At 33.8% G+C, this 25,129-nt stretch overlaps 1 protein-coding gene across 1 annotated transcript in view; it reads left to right on the top strand.

Moving 5' to 3' along the window:
* The window catches only part of Stet (stem cell tumor), a 336,681-nt gene that overhangs the window by 299,860 nt on the left and 11,692 nt on the right, over positions 1–25,129 (top strand). Inside the window, exon 7 of the mRNA XM_076386383.1 lies at positions 23,074–23,216. Within this exon, the coding sequence (XP_076242498.1) occupies positions 23,074–23,216 (143 nt within the window). The remainder of the gene's footprint in view (positions 1–23,073; positions 23,217–25,129) is intronic.

Here is a 25,129-nt window from a genome sequence, read left to right on the forward strand (position 1 = left end):
ACGAAGCTCAGTGAGTGAAACATTCAGGACTAGCATTTCGTAGCAACGTCAACGTTTCCACTCTCCATATTTCCGCTCTTTGAAGGACATTTATCGACTTAAAATACCACTTGTACCATTTTATCGTCTGAAGTGCTATCACTCTTCGATATAAAGTTTACATTATAGATATTCATAATACGATAGAATTAATAAAAATAAATTGTTAGGTTTATAATTTGGATTGATTACACATTGTTAGTTAGGTGTCTTCTTCAGACACTTGTGGTGTAAATGGGTGTTTGGCCTACAGTGACATTGTCTGTCTAAAATAGTAATTCGTAATAAAATAGTAATATTTATTATTTGGTATATCTCTGTTCTGGAGACTTTTAATTCTATCACGTAGTTACATAAGTTAGTTACGACAGAAAGGGACGATCAAATGGCGGTAGGACGCTCACAAATCATCCTTATCGGTTTTGAATAAGGTGGGTAAGGAAGATACATGACTAAACCCTCGAGATAAACGCGAATCGATAAGGCTGTAGGTGTTAAAGGCACGTGACTCGTCACTTGCCACCAATGAATTTTAAACTGCTGATACATTTTCAGCCACTTTGCGAGACAAACAAGCTAGCAGCTTACAATGTTAGCCTCTGTTGTTTAAACGGGATTGTCTTAATGCATACACGTGACTGAAAGTGTTAGGACACTCGACCATAACAAATATTACTCATTTATTGCAATAATGACATAACTAAAAAAGTAGCTGATTCCTATATTTGGAAACAGATATAAAGTCGGTAATGAATGTTTCATTTTGTACCACAGTAGACTGCACAGTCAATAAATAATAATCCATTAAATACTTTATTAAGGACATTAAATAATATTTATATATTTTTTAATTTTAATTATTTAAATAGACTACTGAGTTTCAAATTTAATGTGATTACTTGATTTAATACTACGACTTTTATTTTTAATAATAAATATTCAGTAATCTATCCATTAGTAGTATTCTAATCATTAATTGAGTATAACAATGTCATTAAATACAGTCATAATGAAACTTGAGAAACCTAGTTTGTTCAAAATTGCTCGGAGTGGTTCAGAAGCAATTAAAATTGCCTATTCTGATTTCACCTTGCATCGTATGAAATATTTCAAATATGGAAGTACAGCGATCACGCGAATTGGAAATGTGCATGGTAATATACGTAGAAAGCGGCAACTTTTTCCAGCTATCGCGACATTCCGTGCTTGACGGAAACCCGACGGATTCCTTGTTTTCTTCTCCACCATCTTCTTTCTCGTTCCAAGTAAGAGAAATCGATTTCTTTTTTATTGTACAACATTCCAGGGGAAGTAGGAGAAAGAGGGAAACGACAGTTTAGTTTTCTCATAGCTTCCTATTTGTTTCCCTCATCTGTTTCTCGTTTGTGTAATTAAGGTTCCTCGATAACTTCCCTACGAATCCTGTCGCTACATCGTCACACAATGTTTCTTCGACGAATTATTCTTTTCACTACTCTTCTATTCTTTCCTTTTACTTTTCCCTACCTGTTTTCTGTTATTTGTCCCTTCAAGTAAGCTATTATACAGGGTGTGACATAATAAGTGTATAATACTTCAGGAGCTTATTCATCTTGTAAGAACAATGAAAAAAGTTCAGATACACATACGTCTTGTTTCGTCTTGTTTGCGAGATGTAGCAAATTTTGTGTTGGGTTATTTTGTATTTGATTATCTTCACAGGAGATGCTCAAAATGAGTACCTTGCATTTCAAGGCATGTCTGGAGACGTCTTGTCATTGACATGAGACGTGATTAGTCTTCCAACACTCCCTTATGTTCCATTTCGTTGAAACCTTTGTTCAATTCTGTATGGAAGTGTTCCAAGACTTATAACTATGAATTTTAAGTATCTTCACAAATGAAACTTGCTACATCTCGTAAATAAGCAGAAATAAGATATATGTTTATGTGAACTTTTTTCATTGTTTTCAGGTGTTAAATAAGCCTCTGAAGTATTGCCCACTTATTATGATACACTTTGTATATGATTTTCGCAATAAGTGAAGTACTTAATTGAGATAACAATACTGAGAAAATTCTTCATTTCGAATAGAAATTAATTAAGTGATATGGTTAGAGAAAATTGGCACAAATTAATTCGCCACCTTCGATGTGATTAATCATTTTATATTTCCTAATGTTATGTAGAATTCATTTTTATCTTTGAATTTATACTTATATTTTTGAAATGGCAATATTTCTACTGACAATCATGATAGTGATCTAAATTAAAAATTTAAAACATTTGAATTTATTGCTTATTTTGTAATATTAATTAATGCAACGCCAAATAAGTAACAGATTCAACTGTTTTAAGTATATGACTTATTATTAAACCTTCATAATTAGACTGTCATAATTAGCAACGCATCTGTCAATCTCTACAACTTCGGTATCCACTAAAGAATACTTATCTTCGTTTGAATTTGCTTTTTTCAAACTTGTACAAACTAAAACGCTCAGTATAGCATAAATCTTACAACTTATTTCACAGTCATGGTCATAACGCGTAATCAAAAAATTAGCCCGTTATTGGTAACTGTTATATCCATTACAAAACGCATAACAGTAATAGCAATAACAATAATATCGCTGTATCGCCTCTCTATGTTGTATTGGAAATTACGAGATCGCGATAGCGACAGTAATGACGGCAACAGAAGCAGTAATAATGCGAGCATGATATTAAACAGTTAGGTGCAGATACATATGTAACCATAATTCAAGGAGAGGCGAGTCGTAACAGTTTGAGAGCATTATTTGTGGAGGAGGAAAGCAAGTCGACGCGGAGGAGCGTATCTAGCGTTCTCTCTTCGTATCTCCCTCTATCGCTTCCTGTCTCCCGCAGTGTAAACTACGTGCCTCCAATAAGCTTCCGGAAACCGGTGAGCGCCGAACCGTAGCCCGATATACCTTGGTGCACCTCGTCTGATTCTGCGATACCACTCGTTGGAGATCATGGACCAACCGCAGAGAGAATATCGGATAACGCCAGCCACGTTTTGTCACCCTTACCGCGATCGCTGCTACCACGAGAGAGCACTCGCTGGAGGTAGGAAGGAAGCGTATGAGCTATCGGTGAATTCGACAAGGGGATACGCGTAGATACCGAACTTCTTGCCCCCCGAAGACGAAGGGTTCCTTGAAAGTTATTGTAATTAAGAGGAACTGCTCGGAAGTGAATAACGATAATAGCATAAATTACTTCCTTTGAGTCTGCGATCGTCCCAAGATGTTTTTTTGTGATATTTTGGTGCAGCGTGTTTTGCATTTTGAGGCTGAAGGATTTAGAGTAGGATCTGTTGCACGGTGGTTTCAAATTTAGCATGATCTCGTAGAGAGGAGATAAATACAGTTACTGTATGTAATATCTCATTGGGAGGAAATAATTGGAGTACGTCTGATATGTAGCTATATAATATCGTATTGAGAGAGGATTAATGGTAATACCACTGATTCCTATGTGTGGCATTGACTATTGCACTTTGAATATACAGGGTGTCTTGGAAGGTCGGGACAAAACTTATATTAATGTTATGTTAATAACGTTGGGTAAGTAAAAAATGTTCATATGAGTTTAAGTCGAAAAATTCTTTATTGAAAAGCTATATGCATTCAAAGATTCATAGGAATAATAGTTCTTATAATGGTACGTTTAGAGCAAGCGATCGAACGTTCGTTCTTCTCCCACTTCAGCATTCAAGTAAACATTCTTTCATTCATATGTCGACTTTATTAATTCATAATAACTTGAATTTTGCTGAAGTGGCAGAAGAATGAGGAAAATCATAATCATCATAACTTGTTATTCAGAATCACAAATGAAAACAAAAGATTCAAAATGCATTTACTGTTACTCATAAAACAGAAAGAATATTCAGAAAGATTTGACAATCATTAATTCGAAGAATGGAAACCTACATTCTTGGAGAAGAAAGAAATTTCGAACATTTATTGTAACTGCCATAATTATTGATAAAAATCTTTGAATGCATATAGCTTTGCAATAAACGGTTTAGGACATATGTTTATGTAAAGTTTTGTGTCTACTCGATCTCATTAACACGTATTATAAGTTTAGCACCAACCTTTTCCGACACCCTGTATCTACGCCACCAAATAATTCTCAAAGTACTATTCAAATTATCCTCCTCGTTCCCAGTGTTTCTAATGGCTAACCTTTTCAGAGCCTGATTACTCTTTTAAAAGTATTCTCACTAAGTTTTGATTTCGAGTTCCGACTTCTGATTCATTTCTGACTGTTGATATTTAACCGAGTCGCACTTGCTTTGTGGCTGCACCGTGTACGAACGACTTGCCCGAACAACCATTTACTTTTGAGTGCTGTCTTTGCTTAGAATACACAAGATGTGCTCACTAGCTTGATCATATGAAACAAACTTGTGTTTGTCGAACAAGCTCCTGATATTGCGTAGTTCTCTTCCACTTGTAATAGATCTGACGACGAAAATCGCTCACTGTCCATATTAAGAACAAATATAAATGTGGCAATCTTTGTCTATGCATTCTATGATCCACGTAGTGTAGTATAACGCTGGATCAGGCTGGATGAAGTTGCTGGGCCATGTGTCCAACTTTGAATAAGTCTGATTTAGAATATCTCCATTTCTTTTGATAATGAGAGAAAATTGTTCGATTCAAAACAAGAAATATTTTAACACATACCTTTCTATATTATGTACGAAATCTTAATTGTTTTTGTACTTTGTTATATTAACTTATATATAATTTTATCATGTTTTTAAAATGTACAATTCTAAAGAAATATTTGTCAAAACTTGTCGTTATTTTAGAATAACTTTAGAACAATACTAAATAAATTGTTCTGTAGCTTTCACAACCACAACTAGTAGCACTGTTTCTATACAGCAGATAGTGGTACGTTCTTGTCTAACAGGAAGAACGGATCCTTGAAAGTTTTGCCAATTAAGCACGGTCATTAAGTCGAAGTCCCGCTTCATTAGTGAGAACACCGGACAATTATTGATATCAAGGATGCAGCGTGGTTTCTTGCTTATTCTACTACCTGAAAACTAATGAAGCTGTTGTGTACTTAGAAATATGCTGCTAAAGCGTTTCTCTATCATTTCTGACCTATCACGGACTAATCTTTATATTTACGTAGATATTATTTTACGCTGGGTATATATACAAGGAAAAGTTTATAAGAAAAAAAATAATGAAGAGAAATTTTATTTGCAATAATCTAATATTTTGAATGATCTATATCTTATAAAAATTTAGTTTCTTTCGACTGATGTGTACATATAAAATAACTCGAAGTTAATTTTGAGAAAGTGATTTTTGTAATCAAGTTATAATACATCTGAAAAATGTTATTTTATGATAATACTAAAAGATTGTACAGTCTGAAATTCACGCTAAGTATTTTACTTGGGTATCGATTGAACAAGTTTTAATAATTGTAAATCATTTTTAAAGATTTGCTTAAAGTACAAAATGATAGTATAACGAGAGAAGGAAATTCAACGTGGAAGAGAAACGACAAAGTTTCGAGCTGAAAATCTGAGAACTTAATTCTACTGTTTAAGAGGGTCACTATTTTGGTTGGCTAAGAAGTTTCTTAGGTGCCAATTGTCTAAAATCTCAGCGAAGTAGTCAATTTTACTCACGGCCATTCGAACTTTACTTTCTCGACGAATTAAAACTACGACCTCATACTCCTTAAATTCCCTTCCATTTTTATTTTTTTCCCTCACTCTTCTTTTCGTTTACTTCCTTTTCATCGTTCCCTAACCATTCCTTCTTCCACTGTTCCTTTCTACTCTCCCCCGATTTTTCTTCTCGCTTTCACGTATCGCTTCCGGTTCCATCTACGTTCTTCTAGCTAAGAGTTTTTCTCCAGAATCAGGCAAATTCGTCACGTAACACACTAATGTAACTACGACGAGATCTGCTTGCACAATCACGAAATTTTTGAGTCGAATTCTGAAGTGGTTCGTGCAGACTCGTCGATTGTACTAAACCTTCCCATTCGAGAAATTCAGTTCTCTAGTTAAGGGAGTACCTCTAAAGAGTGAATTTTATAAACAAGGTATTTTTTATCCTAAGATTGCATATTAGTAATCCAAAACCTTCCTTTGCATTACTTGAAATTAATTCATTTTTTTCAATTTATCGCAATTACAAAATAAACACATAGGCGATTGGGGTATCGATGCATATGCTATTTACTGTTATAATCACTTTCATGGTGAATACGAGGATATATACCTACTTATTATAAAATATTAATCAGTATACATTACGTACATATGCAGAGAAATTATGTAAATTATATTTCAATGAGATCGATCATCATGGACATGCGAGTTCTGATTTGTGTATGTTAGGGTGTTAATTGTTTTGTTATCACTCGTATGTTCTCATGTGCATTAGCCTTTAGCAGGTAACGCGACATCCAGTGTAATAGGCTAAGAGGAGTAGTGCCCATTGCTTCTGGGTGACTGTGTTATTGAGATGTATTATATAAAGTTTATAAATGTTCAAATTAAGATATAAGTCTATTCTATTTACTAAGAAAGTTGTGTTGTTTCATTTAAATAATATATTGGTGTTAATGAACGAACAAAGGACATTATTTTATTAACAACAGTGTACATTAGTTCTTCCTCGATAGTTGCCGAAGTGAAGAATATCTACAGCAATTTCAACGAATTAAGAGCAATAGTATGCATGTTACAAACGTTACGAGTCAGTGTACCGAAAAATTACTGAACAGTTTAATGCACACTTATTTACTAGTGCGCAACTCCAACAATAATTATAAAACGCGTTCAGCATTTCTAGCATTTCTAATATTCATCTTTCTTTCCTCAGCATTCCAGTTACTTTGAAAGGGTCAGGTGGAACATGTCAATTATTGAAAGCACTGTTAGAATTCCTACTTACTGGTGTGATCGCGCGATAAAAATTTCCCACCGAAACTCTGTACGTAACTCAGCCGAAGTCCAATAATTCTCGAGGAGAATCACCTCTACTTTCCATTCTCGTAGGAAGACAATTTTTCACGCGGAGAGCTAGGATTGGACCGGGTAGACTTTACGGTTTCCCACAGAAGCCTCGCGCAAATCTGATATCACGAGATGAACGGAAGTCTGAAGGTAGGATAAGATAAGGTTGGAATAACAGAGGGTAACCGCGAGGTCCTAGCTTGCCTCCTGAATTATGCAAAATCAACGAGTCAGATCCGTGTCAGCGGGAACAGTGCCGAGACACTGAATTCTCCTACTTTCCTGGTTCCATGACCGGAAAGTCCACGCGATTCGCACTCCCGCTTTCAATTCGTCTGATACATATAGAAAACGTTCACGCTACCAGTTTCCAGCTGTCTTCCTTTAAGTTGTGGATCCCTGAAAGAGAAAACAGATAGGAGAGGACAAAGTTTCACTATTTATTATAATGTCTGATCAAATTCTTATGACGTTTGAAGTAAAATGGACTCGAGAACACGCTTCTTGTTTCATTGTTTTCTTCTGTTTCCTTCAGCACTGTTTTCTTCTTTTTCCTTCTGTTTTTAGTCGCGGTAACTACTTGGTTATTAGCGACTGTGAATTGTTTTACACTATTTTCGACATTACCGCGATTTGTTTTAAAAACTTGAAGAAATTATCTATATTCTCCTTTTGCAGATTATCTTTAAATAGTGGCTTGGTTTTGAAAGTATAGCAGGTAGTTATTGAATTTAGCACAGTGGAGCTGAGCTATAATGTGGTCTCTTGTAATTGTTAAGTTGCAGTCAGATCAAATAGGAGCCAGTTTCTTAAATAAGATGTGTGAATGGGTAATTTTTGTATGGTCCATTCTAATTCTTAATATGGATACTTGTTCTTTTCTAGTTAGTTTGGAATCAATTTAGAAAGCTAAGAGCCAGTCCATTGTGTCTCCCACATTGACATTAACTTTTTATTGCAAAAGGTATTGTTAAGTTTTTTAAAACATATAAGATGAACACAAAAAGGGTTCATAACTTTTAAAACAGTACTCGACAAATGGAGCAGAAAAATTCTTATTAATATGGCTCGAAAAATTAATATTTACAAAGTATGGTAAATATTTTTTATTAAAAATTGGATCACTAGTACTAGATTACTCCAGTACTAGTCTCTAATGTAAGTTAAAGTAAAGTTGCTATCTGATCTTATTTATTTACTTAGTCTGGAGGAAATAAAAGCATTGGCAAAAAATTCGAAAAATTCTCGTCGCTTTAAACGTTAAGCCTGCAAAATTTGTATGTATTCTACTGAATCAAATGTCGCATAGGTTCAAAGGGGATTCAGAATTTTGTACTGTCACGCAATTCTATTTTCCAATCTGTGCGGAGTAAATATACCCGTGTACTTTCGTTCCTTTTTACTTCTCGACTCTTTTCCTCTTCTTTGTATATTCACGAAACAAATGTAGCGAAAACAATCGTCCTTTTCCCGTTGCTCTTTTTCCTAACTAAAAGTACCAGGGTCCCTGAACTTTCTGCTTTAAACTCGCATAAAACTTGGGTAGTCTTCCAACATAGATATCCCTTGCGGCACGCGAATTCGTAAATTCAAGAAAAAACTAAGATCTTTGTAAACCTAATCTTCTTAAACGAACCCTAAACTGTGAGGACTCGAATTGTACTCTTCCAAGTGTTTTCGAGAAAAACGAGCAGACTCGAATAAATCCATGCATCGGTGAGTTCAACTAGAATCATTGAAATGTAATTTTGACTCTAATAAAGTTTTAAACGATTCGATTGTTTTGTGGACAAGACATCGAATCAGTGTGTCTTTATATATTTTTTGTTTTAAAATTTTATTTATCTTTATCTCTATTATTGCTTACAATTGGAATACTCTAATGAAATTCAAGAAATAGAAGGAAAAGTACTAATCTGTTTAAATCTTGTTTGGTATGCAAAAATAAGTAGCTTGCTTACTCTACTTGATAGCTTTTTAATCCTTATGCATTAGCCAAATAATTAGTACACACAAGTATACTGGAATTAAACTTTATCTCGTAAAATATTGTGAATGTTATAATATTATTAGAAGTTTTTGAATTTTATTTCAATTATTTCTCATTCAGAAAGTATTAAAGATTATAATCTAGTTTCGGTTCAAAATGCTGAAAACAAAATTTTAGTTAAAAATTTATGATTTTTCTAAGATGGATTGACATGGTTAGAGGTATACAATTTTATTGTAAAATTTTATTGCAAGAATTATATTTATACATAATTCTATTACTTACTATGCATCTGTGAACGCATTAGTTCCTGCGGGCATAGTTCAACAGTCACTTTAAAATCTGTATCTAGCTGCCACTGCCATCGTTCACGTCATTTTAAAGTTTATAAACCATTTAGTATCCGCACCCTGCAGCATTTACCTACAAATTTTGGAAATTTTACGCTGCACTCATTTAATCTTCTCGTGTCAGAATCACCTTGGTTGCGAAAGAATCAATATGTTCAATCCAACTTCATCAGTGGATCAGAGACAGTTTAATGTTATATAAATATGTCGCTGAATAAGAAGAAACTTCATTTACATTCGTTTGATCTGTTTTCCCTTCATTTCTTTTTCATTTCGTTTTTCTTTCCTACTTTTTCCCCTTTAGCTGCTACTGTACTTTTCTGTTGCAGATGCAAGAACTAACTTTTACTGTTCCAAATCTCCTTATTGTGGTATCTCTTTCAGACCGCTCGAGATTTCACTTTCCTTTTCTTCTATTATAGTTCAGAGATAAAATATGTAAATCTTTTTTCGCCATTGTTATGACGTTTCTTGTTTATTCGCTTTTCAGCGAGAGTCTGACTTTTTGGAATACCTTTTATCATAAACGCTTCGTAAATATTAATGTGGTTAATATTGTCTGTGCTAAAGGTTAAGATATTTGTTTGTCATATTCTTTACCCTAAGATTCTATATTTTCCAGACTTCTCTCAGTTACAAAATTATTATACTAATTTCAAATGTTACACCTCTTTTTTACATAGTTTAAAATATAAATATTTTTTGTAGCCGTGAAATAATTTGGAAAAGAAAGGATTAAATTTATTTTCTTGAATTTGTTCCATGCCTAATTGTAGTAAAACTATATTTATCGTGCAACAGAGTAAGTTACTTTCTGATCAATTGGTTGCAATATTCGTAAATATAGTTCAGTTAAAGGCATCTAATTTCTGTTACGTAAAGAACGATTATGAAGACGCAATTAAATTACAGCATACTAGTGACAGAAAACGAAACAATATTACTTTATTATTATCCTGTAGGATTTGTTGTTGAAACAGACACAGAGTTAACAGCCACCATATTTCTTGCAGAATAACGTAGAAAAAGTAAAGAGATCCAAGTGGCTTAATCTACGTAAGTCTATGGCCCTGGCGCGGATACCATAATCACATAGGGCATCTTGTTTAACCAGAGATACGATAATAATTTCGCAAATCCGTAGTAGGTATTAAGGTAATTCTATGTTGTGTCCTTCTCCTTCCAGATAACACGAATAGGGATTTTCTCTCCTTTACCTTCCTTCAGGTTCCCCCAGCTTACGTTCTCGTCTTCTTTTTCGAGATAACACGGATACTGGTCTTCCTTCCTTTTTCACTTCCTACTTCCTACTTTCTCTGCACCTTTGTCGTTTTTCCCTCCCGCCTCGAAACAAATGCTGTCAGATAACCATCCTCCCCCTTCTATCCTCTTCCCATTCACGCGCACGCGCACGCATGTGTATTTCCTTCCCCGTAGCTGTTAGGAATCTCTCCTGTATTCTCTTTGGCTAATTCCACCCTCGAAATCCTTGGAAGGTCGATGACCTTATAGGAACCTGCATTTAAGTTCTCGAGACATATATTTGATCTTTTCTCTCCCTCCTTTTTTCTTTACCCCACTGCCTCATTGGTAATGGACGAGTTTGTAGTAATGGCTGGATTAAGGGCTTTTCCTTTTTTATGCGAAGAACGGTTTTCCTACTTCTCCAGGCGACCTGTAAGATAACTCTGGAGTAAAAACAGTATAGAAGTAGTATCTGATGTGGCTTGATAATTTGTATTAATACTATTTTCATTTGTACCTTAGAATTAAATTATCCTACATTATCGAATGGTACATGTGTATAAGAAATATTCTGTTTGCTATTGAAATTTTATGTAAGTAGTTAGTAACCATAAATATTTGTTTAATAACAGAAATCCTTTCAAAATTCTCCAATTAACTGATAACATAACTATTAAATGTTTTAATCGTAGAATAGAACAAAAGTATACACCAAATTATTTGATTAAATACTACACATGGTCATAGTACTTATTTTATTATATTGTCATTTTTTTCCAGTGTGAGTTTACACTTTACTTTTCAATTCCTCTATTCTTCGTGCTTCATTTCTTTACGTACGTGTACTTATGAATTTGCCTTTTTTATCGCCATTCACGTAACTGGTTTTACAATCAGTATGATAATAGATCACTGAAACTATTTTTCTTGCTGATCCATATAATCGTGTCTATGTCTGCGTAACTGCAATAAACAAATGTTGTGGTTAAATTCTATGTGTTTTTTTTTCAGGACTGCTATTACTCGGATTGGAAATGTATTCAAGTTAGGGCGAATGTATTTTATAGTTACTTTGATGTACATACGAGCTTTATATCTGGTTTAAAGCTTCTTCAGGCTACTGTATACTTCCATTTATCGACAGTAATTTGATCGTTCTCTAAAGAGCAAAGTAGGAAGTTTGTTAAAAGGAAAGATCATAGTGAAAGTTCTTTTCAGCTGTGTCCTTTCAATATCTTTCTAGATTTTCTTCACCCATTCTTTTCACTCTTCACGTTCGAGCTTCTCTATTTATTGTACTCTGCGACCTCTCTACTTAAGTCTTTCACTTTTACGTTTCGTTGGTGTTTCCGTTCCACTCCTTCTGTAGAGTTTCCAACAGAAGTGAAGAAAACCACATTCTGGTATTATTTATCTTGTACTGAATTGTGTCTATATTTTAGAATATTTAATTTTACTATTGTGTTTATCGTGTACAAACAATTTCGGGGAACAACACTGGGCTCCCTTCGCCCTCTACTAGAATCCTTACGAATTCTGTCTTCCAAATTATCAAAGGTTCTTACAAATTGTGAAGAATAGAACAAGTAGCAGTTTCCAGATTTGGACTCGGTTATATGAAAATCACCCACTCATATATATTATTCAAGAAACTGGCACCTATTTGCTTTAATTGTAAGTCGATATTTGTAATAGAACATCTATTACTCCACTGTCCTAAGTACAATAACTATAGCAATTTTTTCCTTAATTAAACTGCTACTAAGAAACAATTTTCACGAAGAGAAAATAGGCAAACTCATCTTATCACTTAGACATTTCATCTTTGTAGATCTTGCAAAGAGTTTAGTACCTTTTAGCATTTTCATCGAAAATCCTGAAAATCTTTTTTATAGAAAATTCTGAGAACTTGTTTTATAGAGCATTGGCTTTCTACAGATTTGACATGTTTATTTTAAAAATTTCTATCATATCTGAAAGATAATGTACAGTCCTCCTGATTTTTGTTCGCGAACAAGAATCTTCGATATAAAACTTTCCTTGTTTTCTAACATCACGCGTTTTGTTTTCCTTCCATTTTCTCAGATCTCGCTCAGGAAAAGAAAAATACAGGGAACACAATACATTCTGTTCGATTCCTAATACTTATTTCCTTTCTACTCGACTATATTTTTATATCAAAAACGATCTATCGTGGTTTATTTATCTTTGTTTTAGATTTTATTTAAGTATTAAATCGGGTGTTTAAACATTCAATTGAAAACCACCAGTAGGTATAATATCAAAGAGGTATACAATACGTATGAAGTGGTGACGTTCTATTATTTATACAATAATAGAGTACCATGATGTTTTAGTTATGTTAATGAGAAGTTCATGAATGAAATGGCGTAAAAGAACATCTAGTATTGATTATATTTAGTTATATCATGTGATATTTGAATGTTCCTACTAATTCTGTTTCCCCAAGATTTTCATGTTATGAAACACTTAGTATTAATGGGCAGCTGAAATGCACAAGGTGTCATATAATTGATTGTACAAGTAGAACAGTGGAGATTGTGCATGAAAAAATGATTTGAAAATATGGAATACATTTTTGTCATTCCAAGCTTTGTATCTCACGAAAATGACTTTGATAAATACTTAACGCATAAATATTAGTTCTTCTTTCACTATACGATTCTAGAGCAAAAGAATCTTCTTGAACACTTGCTTTGGCATTTGTTAGAACACGCAGAAATGCGTCAGGAGGGAATAGCTTCATTATTGATAACATACAAATTACCATAATCATGGATTACATTAACATGGATATCATTCATTAGTGTTATTAGCTATTAAGGGAGATCACGTACGCAAATTATGAAAATTACATTATAGTCGATCCACTAACGTTATTACTCTTCACGAACGTATAACAGGAGGTACATCTAATTGTAAGCCATTGTCGCGGACATGGACAAAGTGAAATTATAGTTAAATTATTTGTTCTGTTACTTCGCATATGGGATGTTTCTGTTATCTTGCACAGCTTAATATTTGCATTATTTTTGTTGACACCAAAAAATGTGTCAGAACAAACTGGTTTGGTTCAAAGCCAAGAATATTACGAGTCTTGTTTTTTTTCTCTTAATGTCATTTTTTCCGAGTTTTTAAGGACATCGCCATTTAATTAGAGAATGAATTTAATTTAATATAAATGTTTAATAAGAACATGTTTTTAGATTTTTAGAGAGAATTATATGATATAGAAATAAACTTAGTTATATCACAAGTGAAGGCACTGAAGCTTAATTATTTATATTTTTGTGCTCGTACCTAATTCTGTGCCTTCAGATTAAAGTTATTTAAAAAAGGAATTTTATACGTAAACTGAGGAATTATGTTTTTATTTTATTTTTTTTTATTTACTGGTTAACATGTTAGATTAGAAAGAAGTATTACATTTTTAATAAAAATTCTTTTTTAAACATGATTTTAAATATGGTCAAGTACCCTATACGCAGAAAAATTACTCGTATAAAATATTTTTCGCATGTTATAAATTGCTACAATTATTTCATATTTATTTCAAAGCGACCGTGCTTCGATAATTTGGAGACAGTTGATCGAGCAGTCAACACTGAACAAAATAAAAGCTTCACGAATATCTGATGCCGATACTGACGTTGCAATAACGTGATTTAGTTCCATCAACATATGGGCTGAATTGAAATTCGACAGTGTAGATAGTACGTGGCAGTATTTCGCGATAACGACATAGCAGAGGCATACGTCTCTCGAGACGAGAAAAAGCTATTTCAGAGTTGGACCGAGTCAATGTACAACGCACCTGAGTCCAAGCCTCCTCTTTCATGCAGATCTACCCCTTCAAACTACTCTTTATTGAGATATCTGTAGAGCTTTCTCCTCTGGGGAAAAAATAAAGGCGATCGTGATTTGTATGTACATTTACAATTTTAATCTTCGTGTTCAAGTAAATTTTCTTTCTTGTTTTATATCTGTTGAGAAAGACTGTGTTCTCTTTGAGTTACTGCTATCTTTTTCCATATTCATTTTTTAATAATGAAGGAGTTGTAATATTTTCCTACTGAGTGTCTGTTTTGATTAAAACTTTTGTTCGCGAACGAGTTGGTATATGAAGTACAAATACATTTTGTGACATTCCTTATTAAATGTGTATGTCGATGCTAGAAATAGGGAATAGTTTAACAGTTGCCTGTAAAACTTAGAATAAAGTAGAAATCAAGAATAACGAAAGTTGTCTTCGTTTATTAAATATAGGAGATATTTCTTTTTATTCACAATTACTGTTATTCAATGTAATGACAATAACAGTGTAATAAAACATCGATTAAAATTTCAACTGTGACTTAATAGTTTCTCGATAATAATCAAATTTGCAACCTGGGTGCATTACGTTTGAATGTTGCGTTCAACTAGTTAATCAAGATTTTATTGTAGAAGTGTTTAAAAACTGATTAAATCTGCCTGAAGCTTTTAACAAATGGAATGCTATTCATTTTTTTTCACCCATAATCGAATAAACTGTATGTATACTTTCACCTTACTCTTCTGATACATTTTACATTCATAGAGATTACGTCAAACTTTCATTTCCGCTTACGTAAGACAGCGTGAAACTTTTAAAAATTCACCTTATTTTTTGTGTTTTCTTGAGATTCTCTCGTAACAAAGAAATTATCCATTTAAAACAGGTTTTGAGATGTATAATTGTATGCAAAGTTTCAAATGGAGTATCCTATATATTTACTGAAAGATTAACTTAACCCTTTAGGTATGGGCAAATGAGGATCGTCGCTTGTATGCATAATCAGGGATAAACGAGACATTATCGCATAGTCGTAACAGTAGGCCGTTCAGCAAAATTGATAGTGTAGCATATACCTATTCGATAGCAGTATTTTAAGGATTAATTGATCAAGTAAATGGAAACAGAAAGACTTGGGTCTAGCTGTCAGAATAGAGTCATATTTGTCGAGTTACTCCTCAATACACTTATGAGCCCAATAGTGTTCATAGAAAAATAATTTTCTCAAAAAATAGCAATATATTTCTTCCATTACGTCTAAACATCAATCTATACTATGTAACAATGATGGCCAAAACGTGACTCGCGAGCCACATGTGGCTTTTCTAGATACCTGCTGCAGTTCCTAGATTTTGGCAATCCTCTTAGGACAATTTTTAGGGAAAAAGCCACCTTCAAACAAATTCAAACCAGGGACAGGGTTGCTACATGAATTCCCTATCTCAGTATAGTGAGGGAAATTAGGAGGTGGGAGGAAAAAACAATAGGTGCCCTATTGCTATGAGTCTAGGCCCTAGACTGGGTCGAGATCTTAGCAGCTCAATACAACAGGACACTCGTTATTTGTTCCCGCTCCTTTCGATTTCTCCCACTATACCCCAGAAAGGAAATTTGTGTGGTACCCCCCTGTCCTGGGATAAAGAAGTAGAAGCTTTACTCTTTAAAATAAGTTCAGACTCACTGCTGTACTATCGTTTCTCCCAAAGTGACAGCAGCTCAAAAACCGACAATTTTTCCTTCCATAATTAGTGATTCAAAGTAGCGATCATAATAGAGGATGTGGCTCTCGAGTATTTCTGATAGACGAACCGTGGCTCCTGTCACGCTAGGGTTCGTCCACCAACGCTATATTAACTGCCTTCGTGGCAAATTTCGCACGTGCTTATGCCCACATCAAATGAAACAAAAAGGATAAAGCCTAGTCATGTATCATATTACGCTGACGATGGTCTACTTCCACTTCGCTGTAAAAAGGAGCCTTTTTATAATGGAACAATAAAAGCGGCAGCATAAAAGCGATATGAAAACTCGCATTGAAAACGGTTCTATCACGATACGCGTGTCGCCAGGAGATAAAAGCGAAGTTTATACAGTACAATGATGGTGTAGTAGCACAGAGGATCCCTATGCATATTATCTGTATTCCGCTACGTCACACGAATACAGGTGAGCGCGTAGACACATCGGTAAACACGCGGTCGGTGAGAAGGTATACAACCGACGACCACGCACGTACTTGCACGTTCGCTTGAGAGTAATGTTGATCCGACGAAAACAGGGGAGAGAAAATCGACAAACGAAGAGGGTGTCGTAGAGAGAATGGAACTAACGCGCGACTCGGGTGCCATAGAAACTCGGCCGCATACAAATTTGCAGGATATCGCGTTAAACCGTTCCAAGGTGCAGCGTATGTGAGAAGAGTAGCCCACTTTCTTCACCCTTCGCCTCCCCCTCCTTTCCCTCCCCCGTTTTCCCATCCCACTGTTTTCCCTAATCGCGTTTCTGGTTAATCCTGCAGCGAGCACCGAGTAGAATTTCGCGGTCGGCCCTTACTTCAACCGTGCATGTGTCTGCGGAGGCAGATACGGCCTCGCAATCGTTCAAATCTCGGCGAATGAACGAGTGGGAAAATTTAATTAGCGAAATAGTTGGTTCACCGATCCTCTTTATCCTAACTATCCCCTTAGGCTCTCATTGTCTAATGCTGCTATTCGTGGAATGCTTTACCGCGCAATTAATGCAATTTGTTTTGAACGATAATAGAAGTTGAAGTTTTTCGTTTTGTATCGCGTGTGAAGGGCTCTTGCCTATGACTAATTTCGACGGATTTAATATTGTATTACAGCGTGCTTAAAGCTGAGATTGACGGATGGGTCGAATGGAAAGAGCGTTTTTTAATGAACGTGGAAAAGCTTTCGTTTAGAGTTGAATTGGTCTGGAAATTTATTAAAAATTTAAATGTCGAATCGGGAAATTGCACGTGCAGTGTTACTGAAGTTACAATTAGTATCGTGTTTGGTAATTGTGATAGGTATTATTTGAATTGTATAGTTTGCACATTTCCTGCGACAGTAGTTAGGGTCAATGGTGTGGTCAGACATGGTGAATCGACTTCTAGAGATGCATCTCCAACTAAAACTGTTAGGACATTTGTTTGACCACGATAAGTATGTATTGGAAAGAGTTATTAATTTATCGCTTATTTTGTGATACATTAATTTATATTATAAAATGAGTGCTAAATTCAACTTTTGTAATAAAATGTTTTACTTATTGGACAACTTTCGTAATCACCGACCCATATTTATTATATGTTTATGGAATATGCGATTTGTTCAATTAATAGCAAACCATTTGTGTGACCAAACGAACATGTGTGTGTAACTAAGCATGATGTTATACAGATTGTCTGAGTTACCACGACATTTTTCTGGATCATATAAAATGCTAATTAGCTATAGATAGAATTGCTATAGATCCATAGAATCAGTAAAGCATTGAATTCACACGATTAATGTATGTTACTTTTAAATGTTACTAATTTTTAAAATTGAAAGACATTCTATGTATTGCAGAACGAAAGAAAAAATGAGCTTTATGAAGTTTCAAGATAAATTTGTAAAGCAATTGTTGCTAGTAAAAACTACAAATTAGATGGATTTTATTCGTCTGTAATATCATTGCCCCAAAGTATTTCCTACGCACTTTAAATGCAAGCAGAGTTGTTTCTCTCAAATGTAGCTGAAAGCATCCGAATCGACTGTCATTCAAAGCAGAATAAAACTTCGTTTCACGCTTTTCCATCCCTTCCTTCACAGGCAACCTGCTTAAATCAATGTCTGTTCTTTTTTTAAGCTCATTAGAATTCATGAAAGTTCATCAGGCTTTTGAATGGTTCAATTTACATACTTAATCATATTACATTGTGCATTCGACGATAGCTTTCGAGCACCCTTCTAGTATATTTTACAAGAGTAGAACTGAACTTTAAGGGCACACAGTTGTTGGAACAAATTTCTGCAATGTTATGCAAGAATATTCTCACTTGAAAAGAATCGTTTCAGAAATAAGTATGTTACGATTGACAGATAAAAGCTCAATTGTAATTTTCTTATTTTTTATTTTCGTCTTATTTTGAGATCTAGAATTGTCCCTTCAATTGTTCACCAGTTATAGTCGAATATTCTGTATATGTCAATCATAATTTTTTTTATATTATTGTAATGTAATATTATCTCGATTTGTACAGTTGCAAAGTAAAAGTTCAGTTATATTATATAACTTCGTGACTCCCTTTTTTCTGTCTCGAAATTAGCTCGAGCTCGATGAGATCGTGCTTCCAAATTATGGGAATAACAGGCTTGGTTTTAACGACGCTATTTCTTTCAGAATTAACGGTGACGTAGATTTTTCTGTGAATCAAAATTATGGAGTCTGCTGGCACGAATTTCAAAGATTAATAGGCAGATCAGTTTAAAAATTGCTATATATTCTCATAAATAGCTTCTTCTAATTGGGGTCGCTAGAAATATGAAACTCAAATGAAAATTACGTCAACCATGCAGAAGAAATTATAGAACAAAATTATCCGCCTTGTACTTTTCCTTCAAACCTTTTTCTATAAATTAAAGTTTAAAATTAGAATACATACAATTTACTGCAGTATTCATAAACGAAGGCGTACAGTTTTTGATTCAGAGATTAAACAGTTTTTACCGAATCCCAACGTTTCTTTCTCTCCCTTATTTTCATTGTTGTACTTACTCTAAATTCGTTTACCGACAGAAATGATGTCTCTGTTGGAGTCTATATGCATATTATATCCACAGCGGGAAACGTGCTCACATTAACGATTACAGGTGGTGAAGGTAGACAACGCGTACGCGTGGTACTGACGTGACTGAACATAAATCGTTGGTTGAGTGTAAACGCGATTATACGACGATAATTATTGAGAGATCCCTAGCAACCGGAACACTGCCTGTCTGCATGCACCAATACCCTCATCCACTAAATACATAATAAATCCTACTAAACACCTCGCATTCGCATACCGTCGAGCTGGCAGAAAAGAAATGTCAGGAACGATGAAAAATCGTCGAAAGGAAAAAGAACGAGAATATTCTTCCTATGATGAGACCTCTTGCAGCGTTTTTCCCTTTTCAGTGCTTTAAGTTAATATGTACACGCATGTTCTTCATTTATTGACTGATTTAGTTTGAACGAGATGCTTAATTTCAGGTCTAAATACGTAGATAAACTTGTTATTCGAAATGATACATATTATGTACGTAAATATGTTTGGTCGATTTTGTTGTTTGTTTAGGCAGGTACATATATACTTTAAGTATCGTATCCACGCATATGTATTGTTAATGCTATGGAAATGGTATGGACAACAAGTCGTTAGATAATGAAACACGTGGAACATATTTTGACGCCTCAGACAATGTTTCAACTTTCTAAATATGTATATAATAATATGTACTTAGTTTTCATCTTGAAATTGTAAGCTTTAATCATACTATATTGAATTAATCGATCACTATAGGCTTCCAATTTTGAGAATGAGAATACACGAATGAAAAGGTTGACTACATTTCTCTTCCTGAAATGCTTTATCAAGTACTGATTTCAAAAAGCCAGTAATTTTCTTGGATTAAAAGTGACTCGTGCAAAGTAAACGCAATATGTTAGCACCTATAGTACTTTGATTCGTATTTTCATCTCGCTGTAAACATGACAATAATTAAAAGTTTGGAATATTTTGCATTGTTAGTCGTTTTCAATTTTCTTGCCAATTTGGGAGTAATACGAGTGAACTCGTACAAACCTGAAGCATTGTACGAAATTTGGTGCACGGAGAACGGAAGGAAGGTGGAACTAATTTATGACCAACCCCACGGGAGCTGAATGAAATAAAATGGGATAGACCAAAGATCATCTGTAGTAAAAAAAAAAAAGGCTGAGAATGTAATAATGATAGAAGCGGAGAGGGAAGGTAAAAGGGGAGAAAATTAATTATGAAGCTCACGCGGTCCATACCAATTCGAGAAAGAATCAACGGTCAGGATTAACGGTGGAACTTGGAAATCACAAAAGGAAGAGGTTTTCAAAGCTACGCGTTCGATTATTTCTATTATGACATTGCTATGCCATATGTTTTAGCTCTGTGTAATATTACAATGAATATATCTCCTAAACTAATGGCATTTTACCATGAGAGACTTAGAAGTTTTTCTATAGGTAACAATGACCATATTGCAGAATTCCATAAAAAAAGCTTTTGTATGGCTTCCATGCATACATGAATCTAGGAGGAAATCAGCTTCATCCAATTATGTGTCCCTCGAGACCATTCAGTTTTTATGTGAAACAGTTTCCAGTATCATCGGCAGATTTGAAGATATTCGAGTGAGCTAATTTGAATGGAAATCACTGTATCTTTTTGTCAAAGGAATCGTGCTTTAAACTTTCAGTATTATGATCCAAAGAGAATAATTAAAAGAAATTTCACCATTTTAGGAGAGATATCATTTGGAAATGAATTTGTTTTTCTCTCGTATTGTTAATGATTCTATAAAATACATTTAGTTGAGCCTACGTCCTAGGACTTCTTCAGCTATCAAGGAAGCTCCTATATTCTAGGCCATGTTCTCATATCTTTCTATATTTCATCAACACAAAGGAGTGTAATACACATATCTACTTTAAGTATCGAAACTCAAGGATTTGGGTTTACTCAAAGTCCCACTTCAATTGAAACTGAACCTATATCTCGAAACATAGTCAAGTCTGCTGTGTACATATTCACTATTTCTTAGTTGCTCATAACAATTATCAATGAAAGAAATTCACTTTGGTTATTTGATAAAGGAAATATTTTTCGATTCAATTCGTCCAACCAAATTTTTTCTCTACGTTGTGATTTATGTTTTACCTACTTTATATTCCACCGTTGCTAGTAGTACAACTTTTGATTCAAATTACTCGTAACCAGTATCAATAACTTAAAACGAATCCTAGTAAGGAAAAGTGGAATGAAACAATTTACTTCCTCCTTTAGCAACAAAGAAACATTTTCGTCATGGACAATGTTTATAGGCGACAGAAATAAATTTCTCTCGTCGATAATGGTTATCAGTAGCGAAAACAAATTTTTGGTCTCTTATAACTGTTATTTATAACTGAAAACGTTTCACTGGAGAAAATCATTGTTATCCTTCCTATAACGTTCGTTTTTTGTGTTAGTTACGTATAACAGTTAGGATCCCTGATAAGAACATGTCGTAAACATGTGTATAACTGTATACGTTTCTTCGATAGACATAAAGCGAATCGGAAGTGTTCTGTTTTCATGTTTTCATGTTTCATGAAATATCCACGATACATCGTTATAAAACGGCCAGGAGCTGTGTATAATGCTATGGTCGGTCGCGAACTTTGTATTCCCGTGACATCCATTTATGCAGACATTCTCGCGGATGACGAAAGCACATGTCCGGATAGAAGATGAACGACTCCATTTCGCTTTAATGGGTGCAACAAACGTTATCTTCCAAGGAAGTGGCTGATTTTATGCAATATTTTTTTGCTGTGGTGATGAACGTAGGAAATGAGAATACAGAAATACCTTCGAGTTGTGTTCTAATAGATTTCTGTATAATCGACGTAAGTTCAGATAGAATTTCTACACATATTTCTTTCCCTTGTGTTTCAAGTCGCATCGACTTCTTGGTTATTAAGAACTAAACTATTTTAGACTATTATGGACATCAATTTGAATCGATGAGGTTGAAAACTTGACGAGGTTTTCTATATTTCTTTTTGAAGACTGTCTTTTAGTAGTGGTCTAATTTTGAGGGAATTCTAATTATTATCGTACATCGTAAAGTGGAGCAATAAAAGTATTAAGTATAGATTTCTATTCGATGAAGGTGACTACGTAGCCAAAGTTTAATATACATATAGTTGTAATTTCAAACTGGGTCGAAAAACCTTGAGATCAATTATGATCACGTATCGAGTACAGATATCTGAGCACATTTAGTAACAGCACTGGATGTATAAACGTGTCTGCCTTCTTTTCGTGTGATTAATATGCAAAGATGGAAATACATACGTAACCTTGTAACTTTGAAATTAATAAAATTATTGATTTTAAGTAGCGTATCTGGTTGGAAAAAGGTTTGATCATGGGGAAGGGACTATACTAACACCAATCGAATTTGCATTCTTTCTGAGTGATTTTTTCCAGTTCAGCGACAGTATTATAGTTAAAAAATTCCTTATTATAGTTAAAAAATTGACTTCGTGGTGTGAGTCATATCAAATGTATACAATATATGCTAAACTTGTTAAATACGATAACAATAAATAAAAAAATTACAGTTTTAAAAAGGAAGTACTTATTTGTAAGAGACAAATTGTGATAAGTGATATTCATATAGCAGTATAAGTGCAAAGTATGATATACATATTTATGGTTTAAGTCATATCTACTCATCTATTTGTATTGATTACTTATTTGATTATTTCGAGTGTTTTCTGTGCGAATGATTTATTTATTGAATAATTTCCATTGGTCTTTCTTTACAGCTGGGTTTCTTCACATATTATACAGTAGCGATGGGAGAAGTGAATCCTTCGGGGCCGGTACCAATCGATAGTGTCTTCATTTACAGACCAGACAAACGTCTAGAACTCTGGAGGTTCGCGTTCTACATGTTCCTTCATGCTGGGTAAGTTTTGTTAAATTTTTTAAATTAAAACAAACAAGATTCCAAATAATTATAATAATAACTACATCACTCTGAACTTTCTCAGAATGTTGATCTCATATTGCTCCTTTGCTGCAATAGTGATATAATTGAGACAGTAACTGTTTTTAAGTTATTAGTATAAAAAAAAAACTGATTTGTGTATGAGAAGTATCTATTACCTGGTTTTTCGAAAAAATTATGACTGTTAAATTATGTCAAAAAGTTATATATAAATGTCAGTAAAATCACTTATGAAATAGCAATTGATTGAGCTTATGACTAAAAGAAAACTCTGTGATTATTTTGTTCTAAATATTAAGAATCTTTTGTATATTAGTAATATATTAATATTTTTTACTCTTTTATAATAGTAAATTTATGAAAAATTGCACGTTTTTCATTATTTCTACATTGTCATATATGTATTTGCATCCACTAAAATTTATAACATAATATGAAGAAATTCTGTCATATAATTAAGAGATGTCATATTGAATAAGAGTAAATCGAAAAAAGTATTTATATCATTTCTTAATTATAGTATGCTCATTTTTAACGAAATTAATATTCACCCTATATCTTGAAGAAAAGTTTGATACGTGATTGTATTTTGTATTTTTCATCCTTTTTCTCGATTGGTCATCCTATAGTGTAAATATACAACCATATAGCTGTAGCGTTAATCCTTAATGCTAATTCCGCTTTGATAAAACGCTTTGAAATCCCTTTCCGCTCGATGTAAATCGAATTGAGCTGCCGTTTTACGATTTGACTAAAATTATGTGAATGTCCTGGCGCATTACGCGTGCAATCCTATACTGGAAAAATATGCCTCTTTTTTATTCTATACTCTTCGGCCTCCTCTGTCTCTTTCATGAATAACTTTTTCTTCCTACTTTTTTTAGCTATTCTCTTTTCTTTGGTTTTATTTAATTTATTGTTTTAAATTATTAGAAAGGTAAAAATATTGAAGAATATTGAAGATTGTAATCCATTTCCAAGAAGTTAATTTCCTAAAATAAAATTTATCGAAATAAGTTTATAGTTAAATAATAGATTTTATAAAAAATGAAATATTTCAGATCAAGGATATATTGTAAAACGAATTTACAAGCAAATTTAAGGTTTCAAAATATTGAACAAGTTATTTTCATGATTTTGTTTTTTGTTTTTTAGAAACAATACTTAATGTAAATATTAAATATTTTAAAATTCACCTTCATGACGCATACGAGCCAGTAATTCATTAATCATCGTTTTATATTTTTTGAATCATAAAAAATGAATAAATCTATCAATCTATAGTTCGTTTATTAATAATTTTGCGTCACAGAGTTGTGTTCTTTTAGACGATACTTGAACTATTTTCTCCCTTTAAGTGACTGTCAAAATTCTTCTCAGATTATTATTGTTTTTTAACAGTGTTCTTTTATCGATATCTCCTTTTATCATATTTTCTCCTTTTTTAACTGTAACTGGCAAACAGAGGGCAACGCGCGAGAAAGGACGATAGAACGGGGTCGGTAGAGAAGTTTTCAGCAGTGAAGCTCTCTAAATTATTCATGGAAACGCCAGATAAGGCGACCATTTCCCTACGTGCGTATGGAAACGATGATAAGGATGACCCAACGTTTTCCCATAGATCATGTGCCCCTTCTTTGTCCTATTTTCCTCTCCTACTTTCTCTTTGTCGAAAAGATATTGTGATGCAGTTATTAATGAAAGTACAGAAACGCGTCACTTTCACACAATTCCCATGTTAACGTACCTATAAAGGATAACCCATTTGAAGTTTCGCTTGTAATTGTTTCCTAGCTCGCTTAAAAAAATGTTTTAAATAAATATGAAGAATAAATATTTCAATGTTTTAAATAGATACTACAAATAAATAT

The sequence above is a fragment of the Calliopsis andreniformis genome, chromosome 10 (assembly GCF_051401765.1).
Source record: "Calliopsis andreniformis isolate RMS-2024a chromosome 10, iyCalAndr_principal, whole genome shotgun sequence".
Classification (NCBI taxonomy): domain Eukaryota; kingdom Metazoa; phylum Arthropoda; class Insecta; order Hymenoptera; family Andrenidae; genus Calliopsis; species Calliopsis andreniformis.